This window comes from Columba livia, chromosome 1 (genome assembly GCF_036013475.1).
Source record: "Columba livia isolate bColLiv1 breed racing homer chromosome 1, bColLiv1.pat.W.v2, whole genome shotgun sequence".
NCBI lineage: Eukaryota > Metazoa > Chordata > Aves > Columbiformes > Columbidae > Columba > Columba livia.
The window spans coordinates 133,373,506-133,393,576 of NC_088602.1; the positions used below are offsets into that span (position 1 = coordinate 133,373,506).

Sequence of the window (20,071 nt, forward strand, 5' to 3'; positions counted from 1 at the left end):
GAAGGAAAAAGGTGTTAAAATTTGGCCAATTTGATTGCAGTGAGGCAGTCATTTGACTTTCATGAACACAGGATTTATCCTTTTCAAAGGTGCAGACTATCTCTGCCTGCCTTTGGCTTCAATGAAAGCATGTTCTAAAAAATAGGCCACTAAAAATCATTGGTCTTCTTGGTCACCTGGACTTTAATGAGATTTTGCTGCTCCTGTTCCTATGGCATATGCAAAACACAGCCCAAGACACACATCTGCCTCCTGCTGTCATTTCCAAATCCCTGTCATAATTGCAATAAGAACAGACTGAACTTTGAAGACACTATATCTGCAGCTTCACTTATGATTATTTCCTAGATTCTAATTCTCTTTTTATTCTGGTTTTCACGACTCAGTGAACAGTTCTTAAAACCTCACAGAGTTTCTTTTTTTTAGTTTATTCCACTGCTGGCAACTCCCTTCTAGTATTTAAACATACATTTGACACTCTCTGTAGCAATTCTTCATTCCACTCCCCTTCAATCTTTTGTCTTAATTTAGAGGCTGCATTTATTTGCTTTATGTTTTTAGTGAAATTTAGTAATGCTTTTATGCTTAATACTGTAAAACACTTCTTAGTGAAGAACTGTAGTCGATGAGAAGATTTAGACTGGATAGTTTTGATAAGTATTTCTTCAGCTTCTCACTAATTCCAATGTCACTTGTCAAGTTGCATCTCAAAAGAGTCTGAGGAATTTTCAAAGGGAGAAAATATGGCAATATATGACTCCTTTGACTTTGTTCTAGTGTAACTGAGACTGTCATGTTGAAAATGTGGGGGGATTAGTTAGTACGCGAGAGGCAGAATGGTGATTATTGCTTTCAATGGATCTTTTTTTTAACTCCTGCCGTGTATTTGACTGCTCTGTTCACCGTAGAATTAAAATAACTTCCCATGTTAAGCAGGCAGTTGGGATATTGGAGCTGTAAACTCAAATGGGTAAAATCACCAGGTGTTAATAGATGGCACATCCTCCACTGCGTGTGCACCCAGCATCCCGCCCCTGCTGGGTCCCAGCTGGTGTTACTGCATCTCAAGTTGAGACTGAAGACAGTTGTCACTGTTTTCTTTGCATGAACGTAAACTATCAGCTTCAAGCTACCAATTTGTGACCATCTGATGTACAAATTGAAGAACAATAGTGCAAGACAATTGAGGACAGTCTCTGAGGTACAGAATTGTTTTCCTCAGTCTGCGTTATTCAAAGCAGATTTGAGCCCCATTTAGAATTTAATTTTTCCCATCTGCTGTGTTTTAAAGAAAAGTAGTAATTTTTAAAGTTCTGAGTTTAGTCAGAGCAGTGTCTACTTTTTAAATAATAAGCCCTGACTGTTTGTGACTGCAGTGATCTGCTCTATGTTGTCAAGTAGTTCTTCAGGCCAGGATAGTCATGATAGTTTAAGATTTTTAGGCAGCCAAATTGCACAGAAAGTACTTTGGAACTGGGTGACTGGGTCCCCAACGCTCTGCCGAGAACATCAAACATCAGTGTCAGAGTTTCCACAAGGTTTCCAAGCTGCGATGGGCGGCTCTTGGCCAGGAAGTTCACCCCGTGCTCTTGCCTCCTTCCAGGAGCTGCTTTCCCTGGATCTTCTTGTGGGATGCTTTTTGCAGAAGGTCACCAAAAGTCTCTGAGTATCTTGATTTGAACTGGGATTTACCCAGGAGCCCAAGGCAGAGCACATGTACAACTGGTTCCAGTTTGCCCCTTGTTGATCTTGCATGCTGCTGGGCAACAACCCTCTGTCCCTTTGCCCTCAAGGGTTTTCCAGCAGCAGCCGAGATACTTGTGCTCTGCTGTGGCAAGAGGAAATGTGGAAAATTAGGTACTCCCTTATGTCAGCACCAGTGGAGTTACTTAATTTGAGGTACTTTATGTCAGATATAGATGGTACATAATTCTGCTGTGTTGGGTTACGTCCAGTACTTGCATCCACATGGGTGAAGACTTTCCTAGTCTTGAAGGTCTTGAATCTTACCAAATCTAATCATCCTACCACTTGAGATGATTTCTGCATCTACCTTGTTGTTGTTGTTGTTGCTTCTTGGTTGCCAACCACCGCAAAGAGATTTTATTTTGGTTCACTTAACAAATCTGGAAAAGATTGATAGGTGACCTGAAAGCAAGAACTGATAGTTTCCCCTCAAAGTTACAGATGGCACCAAAGCTGCTTAGGACTAAAATGTATTCTCTGTTTCTCTTTTTCTCCTTTTTGTAAATTCATAGTGCTTATCTGTGAAAACCTTGAAGCCATGCTTTCCTGAGGGGGCATCAGTTTGCCTATTGAGTATGATATGAGAAAGAATCTCTTGCATATATTTTTTAAATGTAGATGTCTTTGCTAAAGCTGTGAGACAGATTTTTCTCTGAGCAGCTATGGCCCATCTAGGGAGATGCTCACCCAAGCCTGGGCATTGAAGAGAGGAGCAATCACAATGGTGTTATCAGTGCTAACGATTACTGTGACATCGCCACTCAACAAGAGGGAAGAATAATTGTGGTGTGAGCCTGAGCTGCAGACTGACAGTGCAGTTTGGATTCGATGTGATCCTGTGTCCCATGGGATGTTGAGCACCGTGCACAAGGCCACATGGGCAGCAGGTGGAGGTGCACACAGTGTCCTCATGAAGTTCGGTGGCTGGTTTCTGACAACGCATAGAGGTCACGCAAGGCTAGCTTTGGTTTTGTTTTTCCCAGATGCTATATAACTAAATCTGCTCACATCAGGACAGGGAAAGCAAAAGGCTTTACCGCACCTTCAGTGCCTGCTGCAGATTAAATTATATCAATTTACTAAGAATTTTTAGCATGGATGAAACGCTCAGTGTTCTTGTAAATGTCTGAACAATCTTTCTGAAATAATTCACCCCAGACAAATACCTGGCATGGGCTGTTTCAGTCTGAGCTCTTTGGCTGACAAAGATATCACGAACTGCAAGGTCCTGTAATGGAAGAAGTTTAGTCAGCTGTAGCTGTGAGCTCTGTGAATGGTGTCACCTAAGGCAGAAGTGCAGGATGTGGCAATGGCGACTGCAGACCCTTAGTTTGCTATAAATGGTGATACATTCCACAGATCTTATAAGAGAAAAAAAAAAATGGCATTTCCTCCTCAAATCAGTGCCTCTTTCTGAAATGCTCTAAATTCAATATGGTCAAAGTTTGTGTTTTTCTGAATAGATTAAGTGTTAAAGCCATTTTAAAAGTGTATTGCTTTCATCCTGATTTTCTGGATAAAATAGGCTTATGTGGTCATTCTGACAATTTCAAGAAAATTTGGCAAATGTGAGGAAGTATCAGAGACAATTATCTTCCTACAAATTTTATGGCAACCTATGGGATGCCAGAGGAAGGTCCAAATTAGTGGACTTGCTTGCTAGTATACCTCTGGCAGTTTAAGACAGTGAGAGATTAGAGAGAGAGAGACATAAAAACCTGCCCATCAGAGTGCAGTTTGGCCCCCAGCACAGCTGCCTCCTGCTGACTGTCATTGCAATACAGAGAGTGCTGAGGGGAAAAAATGTTTAACCCTTAAGTGAGCCCATTTTATTGGATCCTTTCTTTGCAGAACTACTTATAAAACTTTCCCCTGGCTGTACTGTGGTCCTTGGAGCCCCTCCGGCATCTCGCTGGCTACAGACACACTGCATCTGTTAGCTTTGACACCTTCTGTTCTGCAGATCAGAGTTCAATGTCATCGTTACCAGGAAGGGCTGCTTTGTTATGGTGATGCCATCTCAAATGCCATGCTTATGGCTCGCAGAGTATCTAGAGTCTTCCCTGATTATGGGCTTCCTCTTTTGTGCTTCAGTGTCTGGTTTGTGGTTATGTGGCTCTGAGTGCTTTAAAGAATCAACAGCAAAATCAGTGATTACACTGATGATTAGGAAAAGTTTCCTCTGATCAGCATGCTGAGACAACGGGAAGATGCTATATTCATCCTTACTAAAGAACAGAGCTTGGGGCTGGTCCGTCACCAGAGAGCAGTGGAAATGCTGTGCTTCATTGAGGTGGAGAAAAGATTCTCATAAATATACTATTTGCTCTCCAGAGAAGAGAGAAAACCTAAAATCTTGTGATAGTACAAAATAAGAGTAAAATAAAAATAAGAAGTCTGGCTAAGACCCCAGTTCTGCAGGTTTAAATACAGAACAATGAAATGTCAAAGAATTGTACGCACACTTTTCTTTTTCCTTAGTCATTCAGTGAAAGGTGGAGTAGTTAAGTCTGTGGCGCCTTTAAAATGATTCATTATTTCCATAGAAGCCAATTCATGTTTATCCTTCAAATCGCTCTGTGGACATTAAAATAATGGAGAATTATATTTGCTTTTAATTTTGTTTCCAGACAGCTTGGCCTGAGCATTCATGATGTGACTTGGAAACTATATCAAATTGTGATTTATTGTTGCTCGTAATTGTGTGAAGATTGAAGATACACTGGATGCTGCTTTTTTCTCTTTTTTCTTTCCTCCTCGCCTCCCCCATTCTTTCACTTACAGCGTGTTCTTGAGTGTAACGTGGTGAAAAGCCAACATCTCAGTGCTTTTCCTTGTACAAACCACAGCAAATGAAGATTTTATTTTTTGCCTAACGTGAAGCTGTGTGAAATGAATTGTGGTTTGTGTTTGATAACTGTTCGGGTTTTTTTTTTTTCTTCTTTTTTTCTTTCTTTATTATGCTTAAGTTTTGACTATTTATGTGTTTTTATGTTAATCATCTTTTCTTTTAGGGTGGAGAAAGAGGAATATTTGAATCTGGATGAGTTCAGTTTTATGAGAATCATATGCAAAACACCAATGAGGGAGGGGAAGGCTTTTATTTGCAGTAAGGCATTAAGTATAAGGATGTCAAATCTGCTTCATAGGTAGGTCAGCTGTTTCTTAACCAGGTTCAACTCATAAACTAAATTTATCTATCAGGTCTTATGGATAAAAGGAATTTTTTATTCCTATTTTCCTAAATGTTTTTTGCTGGACAGTTTTCTCCGCTTTTTCCCCTAGTGAGTAAAAAGCTATTCTTAGATATTTATGCATAATGTAATTTAATAGAAGAAAATGAATGTGATTTTGTGAAATGTAGTCTGAAAGCCTACAGAAGGTTATGCAAATTTTGAGTGTTTGTTTTTTTTTCTAGTCATGTTACAGAATCCAAACCACGCTATTCAAACCTAAAAATGCTAAGTGTTCATTAAAATTTGCCAGAATATTGTTTTCATATTGCATTTAAGAGGGTTCCTTGAATATAAGTTTCCTACATGGAAAAAATTTGTCTATTTGACAGTGGGACGTGCTACTTGTGATTTGGTCCAGTGCTTTGCAGTGTGTGTGCTTCTGGGGACGTGAAAGCTTTCTTGCCAGTTCCCAGTAAGCCCCTGCCCATGGAAGCTTAGGTGATTGCAGAGTTGGTGCTGTGAACTATGCACACCTGTCCCTGGTTTCTAATGCATCCTTCTGTGATCTGGCCATCTTATTTTTCATGTGAACTTTTCACGTGAAAACCTTTTCTTTTATTTCTGTACACTAAAAAAAAGAAACAAATCCCAAAAACATACAGAAAGTGTATTTGAGCCCACTTAGGAGTTCCAGGTGGTACCACAGCCTAAAACACCCACTTTAATGCCAGTTTAAAATAAAAGAAGCGGGGGGAGGTAAGGCAAGCAAAAAACCAGCCGGTTTTCAACATTTTAAGGCGTTTATTTTGTTCCTTACCTTAGTTATCAATGAGTATGTTTAGTTGATCCAGCTTTGCTTTTCTTTCCAGCCTCTTTGCTTTCTCATGACCTAGAACGCTTCCGTTTTAGTCACTATCTGACATGGCTTAAATCAGTGGGAATGAAGTCACAATGTGAACAGTAGGTGAATCTTCTCCAAAATTTCTGGGAGGAAACTGCATTCACAGTTATTGGCATGGATTGGTAAACGAATACTGACCAGTGTGAAATTAGATTCACCTTAGTTTAGCTCTTCAGGTTTTTTTGTTTAGTTTTGTTTTGTTTTATCAAGTTAGTTGTTCATTAGTGTTGATTGCAAACATGCCTCTATTCCCAAGTATCCGGCCTTTGGGTTTCAGTGAGTAAAGTAGTTTGGAAAGAAGCCAGATCAGTTAATGCAGAGGCTATGCACGTTAGTAGAAAACTACTTACAAAGCCTGAGCATGGATTTCAGACACGGCTTTACCCTAAAAAAAGACTGTGTCTGTGCATGTGTATGTATACACATATATACAATTACATCAATCTAAAATTTTCAGCAATTTGCTGTCCTACATGAAACTTTATCTTGTTTTACATCACCATATGTATTTTATAAAAAATTCCAGGTTTCATTGTCCTTTAGGGAAATGCATTTTAGTTTACTTTCTAACGGTTTGCAAAGCATACACAGTTCTCTACTGTTTTGTAGTAGAGAATACAAAAAATAAATATTTTAAAATGTTTTCATGCAATTTGTAACTAGTTTTAGAAAATAATTACTTTAATACCTGTAATTTTATCTAGTCAGAGTAGTCTGATAGTACTCTAAATTCATCTTGAGACAGACAAAATATTCAAACTGCTTGAGAAAGAAACTTGTCCTGTGTATAAGTTCTGTGTGATTAAATTACAGCATGCAAACTGTAGCAGTTTAGGATGTGGTGTTAATGTGCTGGAATAGGTGGATTAGAGCGCTGTTTACCTTCTTCTGCTTCTTTCTTTGAGAGGAATTTAAGCTTGGGCTGTTCTCTTTTTATATATGCTCTCATTCTAAGAATTCTGAGGCTTAGACATAGTTCAAACAATACTGTAAGTATGATATACACGAGTGCCGTTTAAAGCAGCTTACTACAGCGCAGTGATGTCTCTGAGATACCTTGTACTGTGCTGTCACTTGGAATTATTGTGCAATGCAGTAAGTCCCATTGCACAAATTGGCAACTGTGGCTGTTTTATGGTGACTCCGGCCAGTCTGTGCTGGTTGCATATCCTCATGTCTCGCCCTGGTGAGGCGTGCTCAGCGTGCACCCCCACCTCCTTACAGGCATGGAGCTGAGCTCTCTGGGCATGCTGTGCTCCCCAAGGGCAATGGGGGTAGCTGAGTGGGTTTCATGTGAGGGATCAGGTGAAAGTGTTGGATCTGCAGGTAGGGTCCTTTTGATCAAAGATGCAAAAGGTCCTGCCACCTTGCTGTATGAAGAGCACGTTGTGCAGAGAGGGTGAGGTGGTATCATCTGTGCCATTGCCAAGCTCTGGAAGCTTTTCCCAGGTGCAGGGCACTCTTCCAAAGAGAGAATCCCTTCATTTTCACTGGTTCGTTCTGGTGGGGCATGGGCTGCAGAAGCATTACCGTGTTATGTGTGTGAGTCCCTAACTCGATTTGAGTGCAGACTGTCCTTTGCGGTGAGGTGCAGGCACAGCTCAGCGGGGAGGATGCAGACCCGGTGTGTGGTGTCCCCATTCCTGGGCCACATGGCCTCAGCACCAGTTCCTCACATAACAGCACAGCCTGGCCTTTGAATCAGACCCATCTGCTGGGTCCCAGAGTCGAGACAGGGGTCACCAAGACATAACAGGGCCATGTGGCAGAAGTACACCATGGAGAAGAGAAGGGCTTTCCCTCTCCCTCCCCCACTTGGTACTAATCATGCAGAACAATGCTGGCTGCTTTGCAAAATATTAGTACTGCTGTACAAAATCTGGGCCTCTGCTTACGGCCCGCTGAGTCAGACTTGTTTACTTCATTGAAGTATTAATCTCTGTCTCTGATCGGCAGTCAACAACTCCAGGCTCCAGGCTTAATAGAATTTCAAACTGTAGATTATGCAGTTTTGCTGAAAATATGAGGCTTCTATTGCACTTTGAATTATGTATTCTCCCTTATTCCCCTTTGGTCTGTTTTTCAGCGTTGAGGTTAAGATAGATAATTAATTCCTCCCATCCCAAGCCTTGTCTTTTAATTTAAGAATTTTCTTTAGCATCTGCCAGAACCTTCTGCATGCACTTCTGAGATGTTAAGCAATGAAAAAGCCATTAAATGAACTTCAGCCATTTTTGTTTTCAGTAGGGTGAAATAGCACTTCAGTATATCAAACAGTTTCTGGTTTCTTTTCTTTGGTATCATGACAAAGACAAGAAATGAGGGAAGAGGAGGCTGATTTTCTGGTTGTATGAGAGGATGGTGAGTGAGGAGGCCTGTCTTTTGGTCCTACAGGTTACCTCTGTGTTAACAAGAAGCTGGACACGAGGAGTGTATCAGTGGAGCAAAACAGCTATTCCCAAGGGCCTGATGGCCATATATTTGTTCTGGTGGGCCATAGGCTGCAGCAGTGTTACTGTGTATTACATGTATGTTACCTATGTACCATATATTGCCCTACTGGGTTTCAGGACAAATGGTACTTGGAGCTGCTGAATGTCAGAAACTTCTGGAGAATCTCAAAGATGCATTTATGGGTCAACCCTCTTGTGCATGCACTGGAAGCCCAGTGCTACAGCTGTGTTAGATTACCTGTGTGCATGATGGACTACCTGTATGAAGACAGTTTGCCTGGACCACAGTTGGCTTGCAGTATGTGATTTATAGATCTATTATATACATGTACTGGGTAGGATGTGTAAGATTCACCAGTGATATGAACTGCTACTTGGTATTATTCCTGCTTACACATCACTCCAGTTAATAATTCTTCCAAATGATATATGTAAAGTAGATATATATTTCAAATCCAAGGGAAAGTAAGGACTACCTGAACTGGTCTTACAAATCTGTAATTATTCTCATCTCTTCTGTCTGAATAAAATATAGATTGTACAATCCACTTTTTAGTCCATTTCAGTTTTGGTATAGCTGCCCAATATGCAGTTGCTTGGAGAAGAGTGTTTTTGCCACCATATCACAATGCTATAATTTAATAGCATGGAGTTATTTTTAAAACCTCAGTGTATACTTGTTCATCTAAACATAAGCATTGAACATTAGTTGTCCTAGATGCCTCTGTATTTAACAGAAAGGCACCTCTCAAGAGAGACCCCTCCCATCCTAAGTTATGTCTCCGAAATTATTTGTGCAAATAGCCCCTGGCCATTGACTATCTCTCTGTAGGGAGCCTGGACAATTCATTCAGATGGGCTAAGTCAGCTGCAGATGGTGAAAGCTGGAAAAACAGATATGATGAAATTCCAAACTCTTTGCATACTGTGAGCATTATGGCTGATGATCAATTTAGTCAACATGATTCTCGTTATTTAAAGAGATATTTCATGTTATTATTTTTCCACTTGGTGGGTAACCACTTTACCAAAAGTTGTGGAGGGAGTTCACCATAGCTTTAGATACTGTTTCACGGGTTATTCACTCCAATTGTCTTACATGTATTATTTTTCTCTTGTTTAGTCTTCTGGTACCAGTATCACAGTGGATATTGCTGTCATGGGAGAAGCACATGGACTCATTACAGACCTTCTAGCAGATCCTTCGCTGCCCCCCAATGTGTGTACTTCACTGAGAACAGTGAGCAACCTGCTTAATACGCAGTTAACCTTCCAGGCCATCCACAAGCCACGGGTGAACCCTTTGGTGTCCTTCAGTGAGAACTACACCTGCTCCGACTCAGAGGAATGTCCGGAGAAAGGAGAGAAACTAGCTATTCCCAAGGTGAGTACTGGATCCTGTCCATCATCTTATAACTCGGCTCTCCCTAAAGGGGCAGCACTGGACTAGTGGGATATTTCTCTCTACTTTTTGCTTGTTTGCTTCAGATTCACATCTTATGCACTAATCATACTGTACTATTAAAAGGACAATTAAGTAGGCTGTTGGTTTTGTAGTGAGAAAACTCCTGTGTGTCCTTCAACTCGTGGGCAGGTTAACTTTGGTTCTGTCATGTTTAGAAGATGATGTTGGACACAGGGTAGTTCACATAGGTGGTGTGCATATTTCTTCACAGGTGTTGGCTGGAGCTTAAGAGAGAAGACATGATGGGGAGCAGGGCAAGCAAAAGTCTTTTGGCATCCAGACTCACAAGTCTGTCCCATTACTTCTCACAAAGATATTCCACTCCCACTCAAAAGATTTGAGCAAGTGCATGTGGGGTGACTATTCTGGTCAATTAACAGTAGGGAATTAAGTAGTAATATGAGGAACCTCATATATGGATTTTGAAATTCTTTATGAATTTCAGTCTTGTCTTCCATCCCTTAGCTAGAGGTGTGAAACTATAGAAATCAGTGAAGAAGTCTGTTGATGACCTCCAGGTGCAATGGACCAAGTGTAAAATGTTGTATATCAAACAAACAAAAAATATCACCAGAATACTTAGTATGACAAACACTGTGAGCTCATGAGAAATAGTCTTAAGAAGAAAAAGAAGACTGAACAAAAAAAGTATATATTACTGCCTTGACAGATTACTTTATGAATGCTCGGGAATCCAACAGGCAATAACTGCTGCTAACCACTCACGTTTAGTAAGTGAGAAACTAGAAAGAACACGTCAGCTTTGAAGCAGTTTGAATTGTAGGTTCGTTGCTAATTAGCTGTCCTGTAAGGCTTACGTTTCACTTTTGAAACTAAACTGAAATACTTTTGTCCTGCAATCTCCCTTGTAAAATTAAATATAGGCAGAGGACATTGCACAGGCGAATGCTTTAGCAGTTCACATGGCACAGCCAGCATTCATGCCAGCATTTCCCGGCATCTGAATTATAACACTTGTGACTCTTTCGTTAATGTATTTTAGTGTGATGATAATTATTACCCTGTTTGCCTTTGTAGCAGCTGTATGTATGAAATGGATGTTCACAGGTTGTTAAGCACGTTTTCCAGTTTATTCTAGTGTACATGTCTATAATGGCTGTATTCTAAGCTCTAAGTGGAAAAGTTACGTGGAGGAACACTGCCATCACATGAGCAAGCACAGAGAACAGATACCAGTTTACTGTTGCATAATACCTAGTGAGGAGAAGAGAAATGAAGGATGAAGAAATGAGTTAATGCTACAGAGGACTAATTTGACTGAAGAATTCAGTGACCTAAATGTATTACGGTTCATAAAATAGTTTGTAGTACTTTATTTAAGTTTCTAAATATAGGTTTAGGGTCTTTATCTTAAGCATCTGACACTGAGCATTTTGGGTAAGATAGTTGTTAAGATACTTATCTGTAAGTTTGAACTTCAGAACCACAAGTGTCTTCTATCTCATATCTCTTAACCCTCTGGCAAAGTCAAAGCTCTCCCTCACAGAGATATATTTATTGTAGTTCTTAACTATAAGCACTTCACAAGAACTACAAGGGAAACATCTTAGAAAATGATAGCATCTGCAATAGCAAATCTGGATCTGCAAAAACTTGGTCATCATCCTTTATTTTCACTGTCTGCCTTCAAAAATTTGGAAAAACAATGTGAGTACTATTAATTGAGAAAAGGAAGAGTCAGGTGAAAGAAAAATGCAGGGTGGTCAAGAAAAATCTGCCATGAACCATGATGCTTTCTGTAAGTTTTTCAGGAGACATCATACCGCTGAGCATGAAAGTTTTATTTCAGTGGGTGATCTTTGTATTGGGTAGATATAACAGGAAAAAAAAGTTGAAGCTCCCCTTCTGTTGTTTTTCTTACAGCCTTTCTTTTCTTAAATCTCTGATTGTGAGCATCCATGACAGTTTATATCATAGAATAGCTGAGGTTGAAAGTGTATCTGGAGATTGTGTAGTCCAGTTTGGAGATCGCTTAGTCCAGTCCTTCAGCTCATGGAAGCTGAGCCTGGAGCAGGTTTCTCTAGACTCAACCTAAAGCAGGTTGCTCAGGAGAGTGTCCATTTGGGTTTTGGGTATCTGCATGAATGTAGGCTCCACAGCCTTTCTGGGTAACCTCTTTTAGTGTTCAATCATCCTCACAGTAAAAAATATTTTATTACATTTCAGTGGAATTTCCTGTATTTCAATTCATGCCTCATTGCCTCTTGTCCTGTCACTGGACACCACTGGAAAGAGCCTGGGCATATTTTTTCTTTACACCTTTCCTTCAGGTGTTTATATACACTGATAAGATCACCCCTGAGCCTTTTTTACTCCAGGCTGAGGAATGCCAGGTCTCTTCAGCCTTTCCTTTTATGACAGGTTCTCCAGTCCCTCAGTCACCTTTGTGGCCCTGATGACTCACTTAAGTGCCTTTTGCAACATCATATAGAACCAAAATTTTTGAAGAGCACAATCAACATTGGCTGACTCCAGTGAGAGCTCCAGCTGTTGCATCTCTGTGGCTATGGGGCTGTAGAAATATACCTTCTTTTAAACTTGAAATAGGGAGGATGGTCCAGACACTCCAAGTGTTTAAAGTACCAAGTGTGTCTGAACAGAAGGTAGGCACCATAATACCAGATAGCTCATTAGGTGTTCTCAGGAAGAATTAATCAAATGAAAATGTTTTTCTTCTGCATGTTTAAAGTGTTTGTAACCCTGTATAAACTCTAAGCAACTGATTTCTTTCTAGCGCTTACGGAGAAGTTTGCCTCCAGGGCTGCTGAGACGAGTGTCCTCAACTTGGACCACCACAACATCAGCCACGGGATTACCTACACTGGAGCCAGCTCCAGTGAGAAGGGATCGCAGTGCCAGCATCAAACCTCATGAATCATCTTCATCCAGGTTACAAGTTACCTCCTCTGTCTTTTGTGTCTGTCACTTCGGGCAGATTTCTTTGGTTCTGTGTGATGATGTCCCTGATATAAAAATGCTGACTCCAAAGTATGTTAGAACTACTTCTTCATGTTTCTGTAAATTGTGTTGCCAAGGAAATGGTATTACCAATTTTAGTCAGCTTATGCTAAAACTATTCCTATTATTGTGAAGCAAAATGGGAAGAAAATACATTTATGCTGGAAAAGTGCAGAACTACACAATAAAATTGGAAACAAGGTAAGATATGTGGTTAAAGTCTTCTTGATATACAACAGTTTCCTCCCTGGGTATTGCCCAGCCAAGAAACAATTCTAACAAGTAACCCAGCTGTTGAACATCATTTCTAACAACACACATAGTTATGTGATCCTGCCATTAAACCAGTTCATAAAGCGCTTCTCCATCCTCTAGATACTAACTTGCATAACACAAACCCTGATTTCAAGTGGACCGTCCTAAAAGTACACGATTTTGTACTTTCTGTCCATAGAAATGGAGTATCAAATGATGATGCAGCACTGTACACACCCTGCATCCCAGGTGCACACTTATTTGCAGAATATAACAAGTGCCTAGGGCTCCCTGAACAAACTCATGCGAATGCAGTACCAGCAATAGATGGTAAATAGAACACATTGGTTTAAATAGTCAAAACATGATTTAGTAGAGAGAAGTTAAGCCTCAAGTATATTTGTTACCATTGGGAAAATAAAAAGAAAAAAAAAAGGTGTGATCTAGGAGTAAAATTAAAAAGGAAGATTTACTGATAGAGGTTAAAAGCAAAGTTGAAAATGAAATAGACAGTGTAAATTTCTCTTACAGGTTGGTTGCCATACTTTCCCTTAATTTTAAGCACTGCAGTGGAACACTTCTTTCCTCATGACCACAGAGTTTAGCTACTGGGATTCAGAATCCTCACTGTCCCGTCCTTAATCCTAACTATCTCATCTAATTAAAAGGCTTTTCCTAATTTGCCACAAGAAGCGAATAAACACAGCTGCTTTCTTGGGGTGCAGACTGACTGCCCACTTCTATTTATAATGTATTTATTTACTTATTCATTTAGGATGCTTCATATTTTCAAGGGCTATGGAAGCAGGTAATGGTGCTGGAAGAGTCACAACTACAGAACAATAATTAATAAAGCCTTGAAATGGATTTCAGCAAAATCTCTGGAGGAATTGTACACTAAAAAGAGTCTGTGACATACACAACGCAATGTTACCTTCATACAGTGTCGTAGAAACAGAAGACTAGATCTACAAAGAGGTTTGCATAGGCTGAGGTACCTACCTACTCAATTTTGTGCCCAAAAAGAAGTTTAGTTCCAGTTTCCTAAAGCATGTCCGTCACAGTCTTTCAAAGTTACCCAGAAGCACAAGGGACAGGGTTTTTTTTCTGGCTATGTTCCCTTACGATTTACTGTATTAGTTAGGTATTCCATGCTCACTCTTACCCATTCTCTGTTTCCCAGAGCCTGATACTTGAGCCAGTATCATGAAATACATAGGCCTCCCATGACAGGGAGAGAAGTCGTGTCTGCTCACCTGCTTACAGCCAGCAGCTGACTGGTTTAGGGCATTTGCAGAGAGCTACCCTAATAAAGTTTCTTCTCTGCCTGAGGGCATTCAGACCTAGGCACCTCACATTTTGGGACTTTCATGCTATGAGAATGCCTGAGGTGAGTTCCATTTGGCCCCTCACGAGGGCTGTGGCAGATAATCCAGTAGCAACCAGTGAAACAAGGAGCTGAATGGCTCTTAGTCTTGTGGGAAGGGTGCTCCTCTGTGAGAAGAGAGGCTTGGGTCCCAGGCACTGTTAACTATGATATGTTTCATAGCTGTTTGAACAGGATTTTCTCCTTTCTGGTTCCATGAATATTTTTCTATTCTAGTCAGAAAGGAGCAGAGCCTTCAAAGGAAGGGTGGAGGGCAGCCAGTTTTCCAGTGTGGTAGTTAGGGTGCCACTCTATGAGAATAAATTTCAGGTCCCCTCCCCACTTCAGCAAGGGCTGTGATCTTGGAGAGGAGGAGTGTGGAGACATGCTTTGCTATGGGGGAAGGAAGAGCAGAGCAAAAGCACCAAATTCAATAAAGAGAATTCAGAGCCATGATATCAAAAGGCTCAAATGTTTTTTCTGCAGTTCAAAGTTCGGTGCCAGTAGTGGAGAGAAAGGTAGAACCTGAGAAGCCCCAACATCCCTAGAGTTTGCTGTTGGATAGCCTGGGTGAATGCAGCCCCGGAGAGCTGCTTTGGTCGGCCTTTCTTCCAGACACGTAAACCTTTCCCATAGAGGAGGCTCTTGTGCAGGGAGCATAGGTGCTCAAGGCAGTCTGCAGAGTACACACCGAGTGTCTGGTGCAAGAAAAATACGCGGTTAGCCAAAGTTCACTTTGTGAGGAGTCCCATATATATCCGTAAAAGTAAATATGAAGAAGTTATAACCAAATGGAAATGTTATTCAGTCACCAGCCTTTGGTTCCCAGGCTGCATTTGATTTATGCTGTTGATCCGAGACTCTCACATAGTATGTAAGCATCCTATGATGGGAATCAGAGGGAGAAGGAGAGCAATTAAATATTATTGTTGGTCTTGTTCTACCGTTGTTATATAACTCTACATGATGAGCCAACTAAGCAGGCTATCCATTCTTCCTATGTTAATGTCACCAATTGTATAATTATAGCTCTGTCAAGCCTCCCAGCCTACTGTTTGCCGTTCTTATTTTACAGTAGGAGAAACAACGTGTATTCCAGATAGGGGAAAAATGAATCCTATAAGTCTGGCTTTAAAAATTTTGGCAGACCAATACAGCTTTGCTTTCAAGGAAAATAATTTTGAACTGAAGGAGAAAAAAAATCTTGATTATCTGCCACTTTCCCTGTACATAATTCAAGCGGGCCACAGGTCACAGAGAAAGGAGCATTTAATGGCTTGAAGGATAGGAGAGGGGAAATGACACTGGAATTACCCTGTGGCAGATTCTTCAGTTACAATACCTGCAACATGTTCCTCTCATTCTGGGACAGTACCTCTAGATCTCTATAATCACATATTTGCAGAAATCCCCCTTCAGTCTTTGTTTAAGATTAGTAAACGTGCATTCTTCTGTCCACGTGTCACTGAACTGTTAAGATGTGGTCCTCTTATAGCTTCAAATAATTTGGGAAAAGTAACAGTTTCCATATTCCTTCCCTCAGTCACGTGCATATCCAGTGGTTCTTCCTTAAGAAGTCAAAGGATGTGCTTTGGGGATTATGGTTTGGTTTGGTTTTGGTTTACTTTACGGTGTCCCAATGTGTTATATTCTTCCTGTCAATTAAGCAGCAAACCCACAAAACAAAACAAACAAAATAATTTGAGAAACAGCTGGATTCTTTCTTTGTCTCACTTCATCATGGATTATAGGAATTTGGGCCAACAAAGACACTCAGCTAATATTTTTTAATATAGTGCTTGCTCTTCCAAAACAATAAGGTGTTTGTACAACTAAGACAACGTTACATGCTTTTTTTTTTCCAGAACACTTTGTTTTTTTCAAGTTGGTTGTTTTTGTCTTGCTTTATCAAGTTCAGCGGGGGCTAGAGTGCTTTAAAAGGCTGTCTTCTGCCTTGCATGTCATCTCATCACTTGGATGTAAGACTATGAGGAGAAATGTGGAGCCTGAACAGCCTAATGGATCTGTCCAGAGAAGTCATAGGCCTCATGATAAGAATGAATGATGTGGCCTTGTAAGAAGCTGACATTTGATGAGTGTCATTCAGGAAAACAATGATAAATACAGTTCTGCTTTACAGAACTGTTTGGCCATTTCTGATACGCAGAAATTATAAATATATAAAAGCACGTGCCCATCTGCTGTAAAGGACAGGCATTTGTTCCCCACACACACAGACTCATGCACCCTATTTTCCTCGACTGAGTTTCTCTTGGATCAGTGACCAATGTCTTGAGGGTCTGTCAACAGGATTATTTTTTTTTTGAGATGCAGCATGTGTTTGAATTGGCTAGAGCATGAGGCGCTTTGCCCAGAGAAGAGGCACGCCACCAGCAAGAGCAATACAGGGCTCTTCAGAGCCTCTTCCAGTCTCCCGATGAGCTCCTCTGGTGCCCAAAGTGATACTGGGTATCTGCCTGGCATGGGTAGCAGGGGAGTCAAGGAGGATGACTTTTCATTTACACTGAGAACTTTGGACTGTTGTAAGGAGGAGTTAAAACAGACTATAGATTTGCCTTGATTTCAAGTCAGCTTTTGAGCCTCTTTGTACTGTCAGAACCACATAATGAAGACATCTTCATATAAATAAAGTGAAAAAACCTCAGCACTGAAGGAAGTCCGGCTTTGGAGTATCTGCATTGTAAATATTTTTACAGAATACAATACTGAGTGCCTCACAAATAGCAGTTCATCCAGCAGATAGATGCTGTTGTCCTCGTCAGATTTTGTGCTGTCTCAGTATCACATACGTCTTGCTGTGGCTTCTAACTTCTTAAGAGCTGCCATTTAGACTTTCTGCTGTCTCAGACGATGTTTGTTTGTGCTCTGGTTTTGCAGTGCTGATTCTTGGAACAGTTCAATTCTGATGACAATCACAAAGAGCAGGTCCTTCTCCACCTCCTACGCTATGTCTTCTACCAACCACCTGAATGCCAAAAGGCAGAGCCGGCAAGGTGAGTGGGTGTCTGTGGCTCCGTCAGTCTTGCTCAGCTGCTTGCCTGTGACTAGCACGTGCAGCTGCTTTTGGTCTCTATCCAGTCTATGTCTTTTCTTATTTTTCTATCAATATAAATATAATTATTTCCTTTGTTGAAAAGAAAACCCAACAGTGGCTTAAAATACTATAGCTCATAGTGATGCCACTGAAAATGTTTTGACTTTTATGATTTATAGAGTTTAGTCATGACATGATGTGGCAGGTGTGATACTAAATCATGTTGTGATTTATATTCACGTAGTTCCCTTGACTACAAATGGGCTAAGAACAGTGTTTTCTATAACATTAGTTAAATTAACTGTCTGTGTATATTGACTGAGATTTCTTGAAGCACAGTCTCCATAATGCCATTCAGAGCTGTAGGCAGCAACTGACCTTTCTTAAGCAAACATATCCAAGACACAGCCATTGTAACTCAGAGGTCTATCTCTGTATATTCGTTATTGAGAAAGTCCAGCTAGTTCTTACTGTATATTAGAGATGAGAAATATGGGGGGTGTTACTCAGTAAGTATAGCCTTTAAAGAAACTACTCCTGTTTTAACTCAGGGAAAGAAATTAAGAAGGTGTCTTCTTATTTGATAATGAAATATGCACTATGACAGCCATGGATCAGTCTTAGTTCACAGTAATGTGGTTCTCATCCCTGTACAAATGCAGGATAAGTAATGTTTGCCCATGCTCTAACCTGTAATTAAAAATGATCACAAGGCCTTCCTTTTTGAAATCACCTGTTTGGGTTATTTTTTTTTCCAAACATGGGATAATGTTGAGACAATGTTGTTTGAAGATACTGACCACCCAGACATCAGATGGAAATTGATAGGTGCCTGAGGCCTGACACTGGAAAAGTCAGAGAACCGAAACTTAAGAGATGACTTTGAAGATATGGCTGCACAATTATTCTGCATATCTAGCGCTGTCACATCTCATCTCCTTTTCAAACTGAAGAGTTTATTTAATCTCCTCTTTTACAGAAACTGCTTTGTTATACCACAGTATTAAGTAATACAATATTATCTTAAAAGATAATAGGCATATAGGCAAATGAATAGAATTGAAACTGGAAAATGATGGGAGATATAGTATTAAGAATCCAGGCATTTGTTTTCAAAAAAAATAAATCCAACGTGAACCTGTGATTTTCAGAGATTAACCCATTAAGTTGAAAAGGGGGTTATGTGTGTGTGTAATTTTTATACACTGAAAATGACACTTACCAACCCTATCACTTAGGTTTACAGTTAGTCTCTTCTGCTTCCAGAAAGTGTTAATAATCATCTCTGTTGGCCAACAGCACGAGCTCCCCAATGATGAAGAGAGAGCTCTGCTCCATCACAAGGAATCCCTAGGGGCACTGATTAACATGAGTAAAAATTTTGGCTTAGCATTTTATGTAGAAGACTGATATTTTGATGGTTTAGACTGTTTGCAATCATGTACTTTTAATTGTAAATTGGTTTTGTGTTCCAGCTAAAGAATTGCATCAATTTATGTTAGTTAATACAAATTAGACTTTTATATGCTAGCTCCATGGGCAATATATAATAATTCTTCATAGAAATTAATCTAGAGAAATCTGTAAATCTCTAAATTTACAAAATGTGTCTTTAATTATACATGAAGAATTAGGATTTTAATATACTCCTAGCTATACCTATTTTGGCAAAATTCCGAGGTAAACTCAAGTGTTTTCATATGTAATTTCACATCACTTTGAAGTTACTGTTTTACTTTTTCAACACCGCACGTGTGTAAAATTTCTGGAGGACCTAAGCAGATGGATGAACTTGAAAGTTCTCCCTGTATTGTTCATTTTCTTTTATGCTGATTGTTCAAAATTCTTTGCTGTAGCAAGATATGTTTTCTCTTGCTTTTTCCAATAAGTGGTGAAATGTCTAATTATTGAAAGTAGGTTTGCATTTTCCTGGTAAATTTATTTTTGGTTACCTGCCCTTGCAAATTACTCTTCTAAAACAAACGCAACCAAAAATATTTTGAGAGATAGAAGCCCAAACTAGCAGTAGGAAATCAAATGTCATTAGAAACAGTATTATGAAAATTGCTGTTTAAATTCCCATGCTTGCTTTAAATTGCTGAAAGATGACCATATATATTGTATTCTCTAATGGTCACAAAGATTACCTGGTAAAATATAGCTCCAAGATAGATAATAATCCAAGTCAATCCCCTGTGCAACTAATATGTTTTTAAAGACATATTTTTGCTAGATGGAAAGCAGACATCTCAATGGATCAGTAAATGTGATACAGAGGCTTTCTGTATTTTCAAGCAATTTCCATATGTCATGGCCATCTGATAACTTTTTAATTATTCCATAGGCTGTAGGTTTCTGATCTCAAGAATAGCATAATATCCTCGTTGCAGTTGTTGAATTAACACGGTAATACATACCACATGTTTGCTGAAGAAATATCGTTATCAAAATGTGGGAGATGCCGAATATCTCAAAATTATAGTGTAGTAACTGTCAGAGATTATTTTTGACGCTTGGATTGTCAACAGTAAATAATACTTTAACCTCATATCACAATAAGTTGTTATCAGGAAAAAACACTGGAACTGTACACATATTTACTGCAAGGTTAGTATTTCATAAACTTAGATCAACATAGTGCCTTATTCTAAGATAATTTTTGTGTCTCTACTGCA

The 20,071-nt window shown here is 39.8% G+C and overlaps 1 protein-coding gene across 2 annotated transcripts in view; it reads left to right on the top strand.

Annotated features, from left to right (window-relative positions):
• PDE3A (phosphodiesterase 3A) overlaps nt 1-20,071 on the top strand; it is a 266,558-nt gene that overhangs the window by 205,695 nt on the left and 40,792 nt on the right. For both annotated transcript variants that reach the window (XM_065030836.1, XM_065030845.1), the window contains 3 exons: nt 9,400-9,660; nt 12,497-12,651; nt 17,240-17,355. In XM_065030836.1, coding sequence (XP_064886908.1) covers nt 9,400-9,660; nt 12,497-12,651; nt 17,240-17,355 — 532 coding nt within the window. The remainder of the gene's footprint in view (nt 1-9,399; nt 9,661-12,496; nt 12,652-17,239; nt 17,356-20,071) is intronic.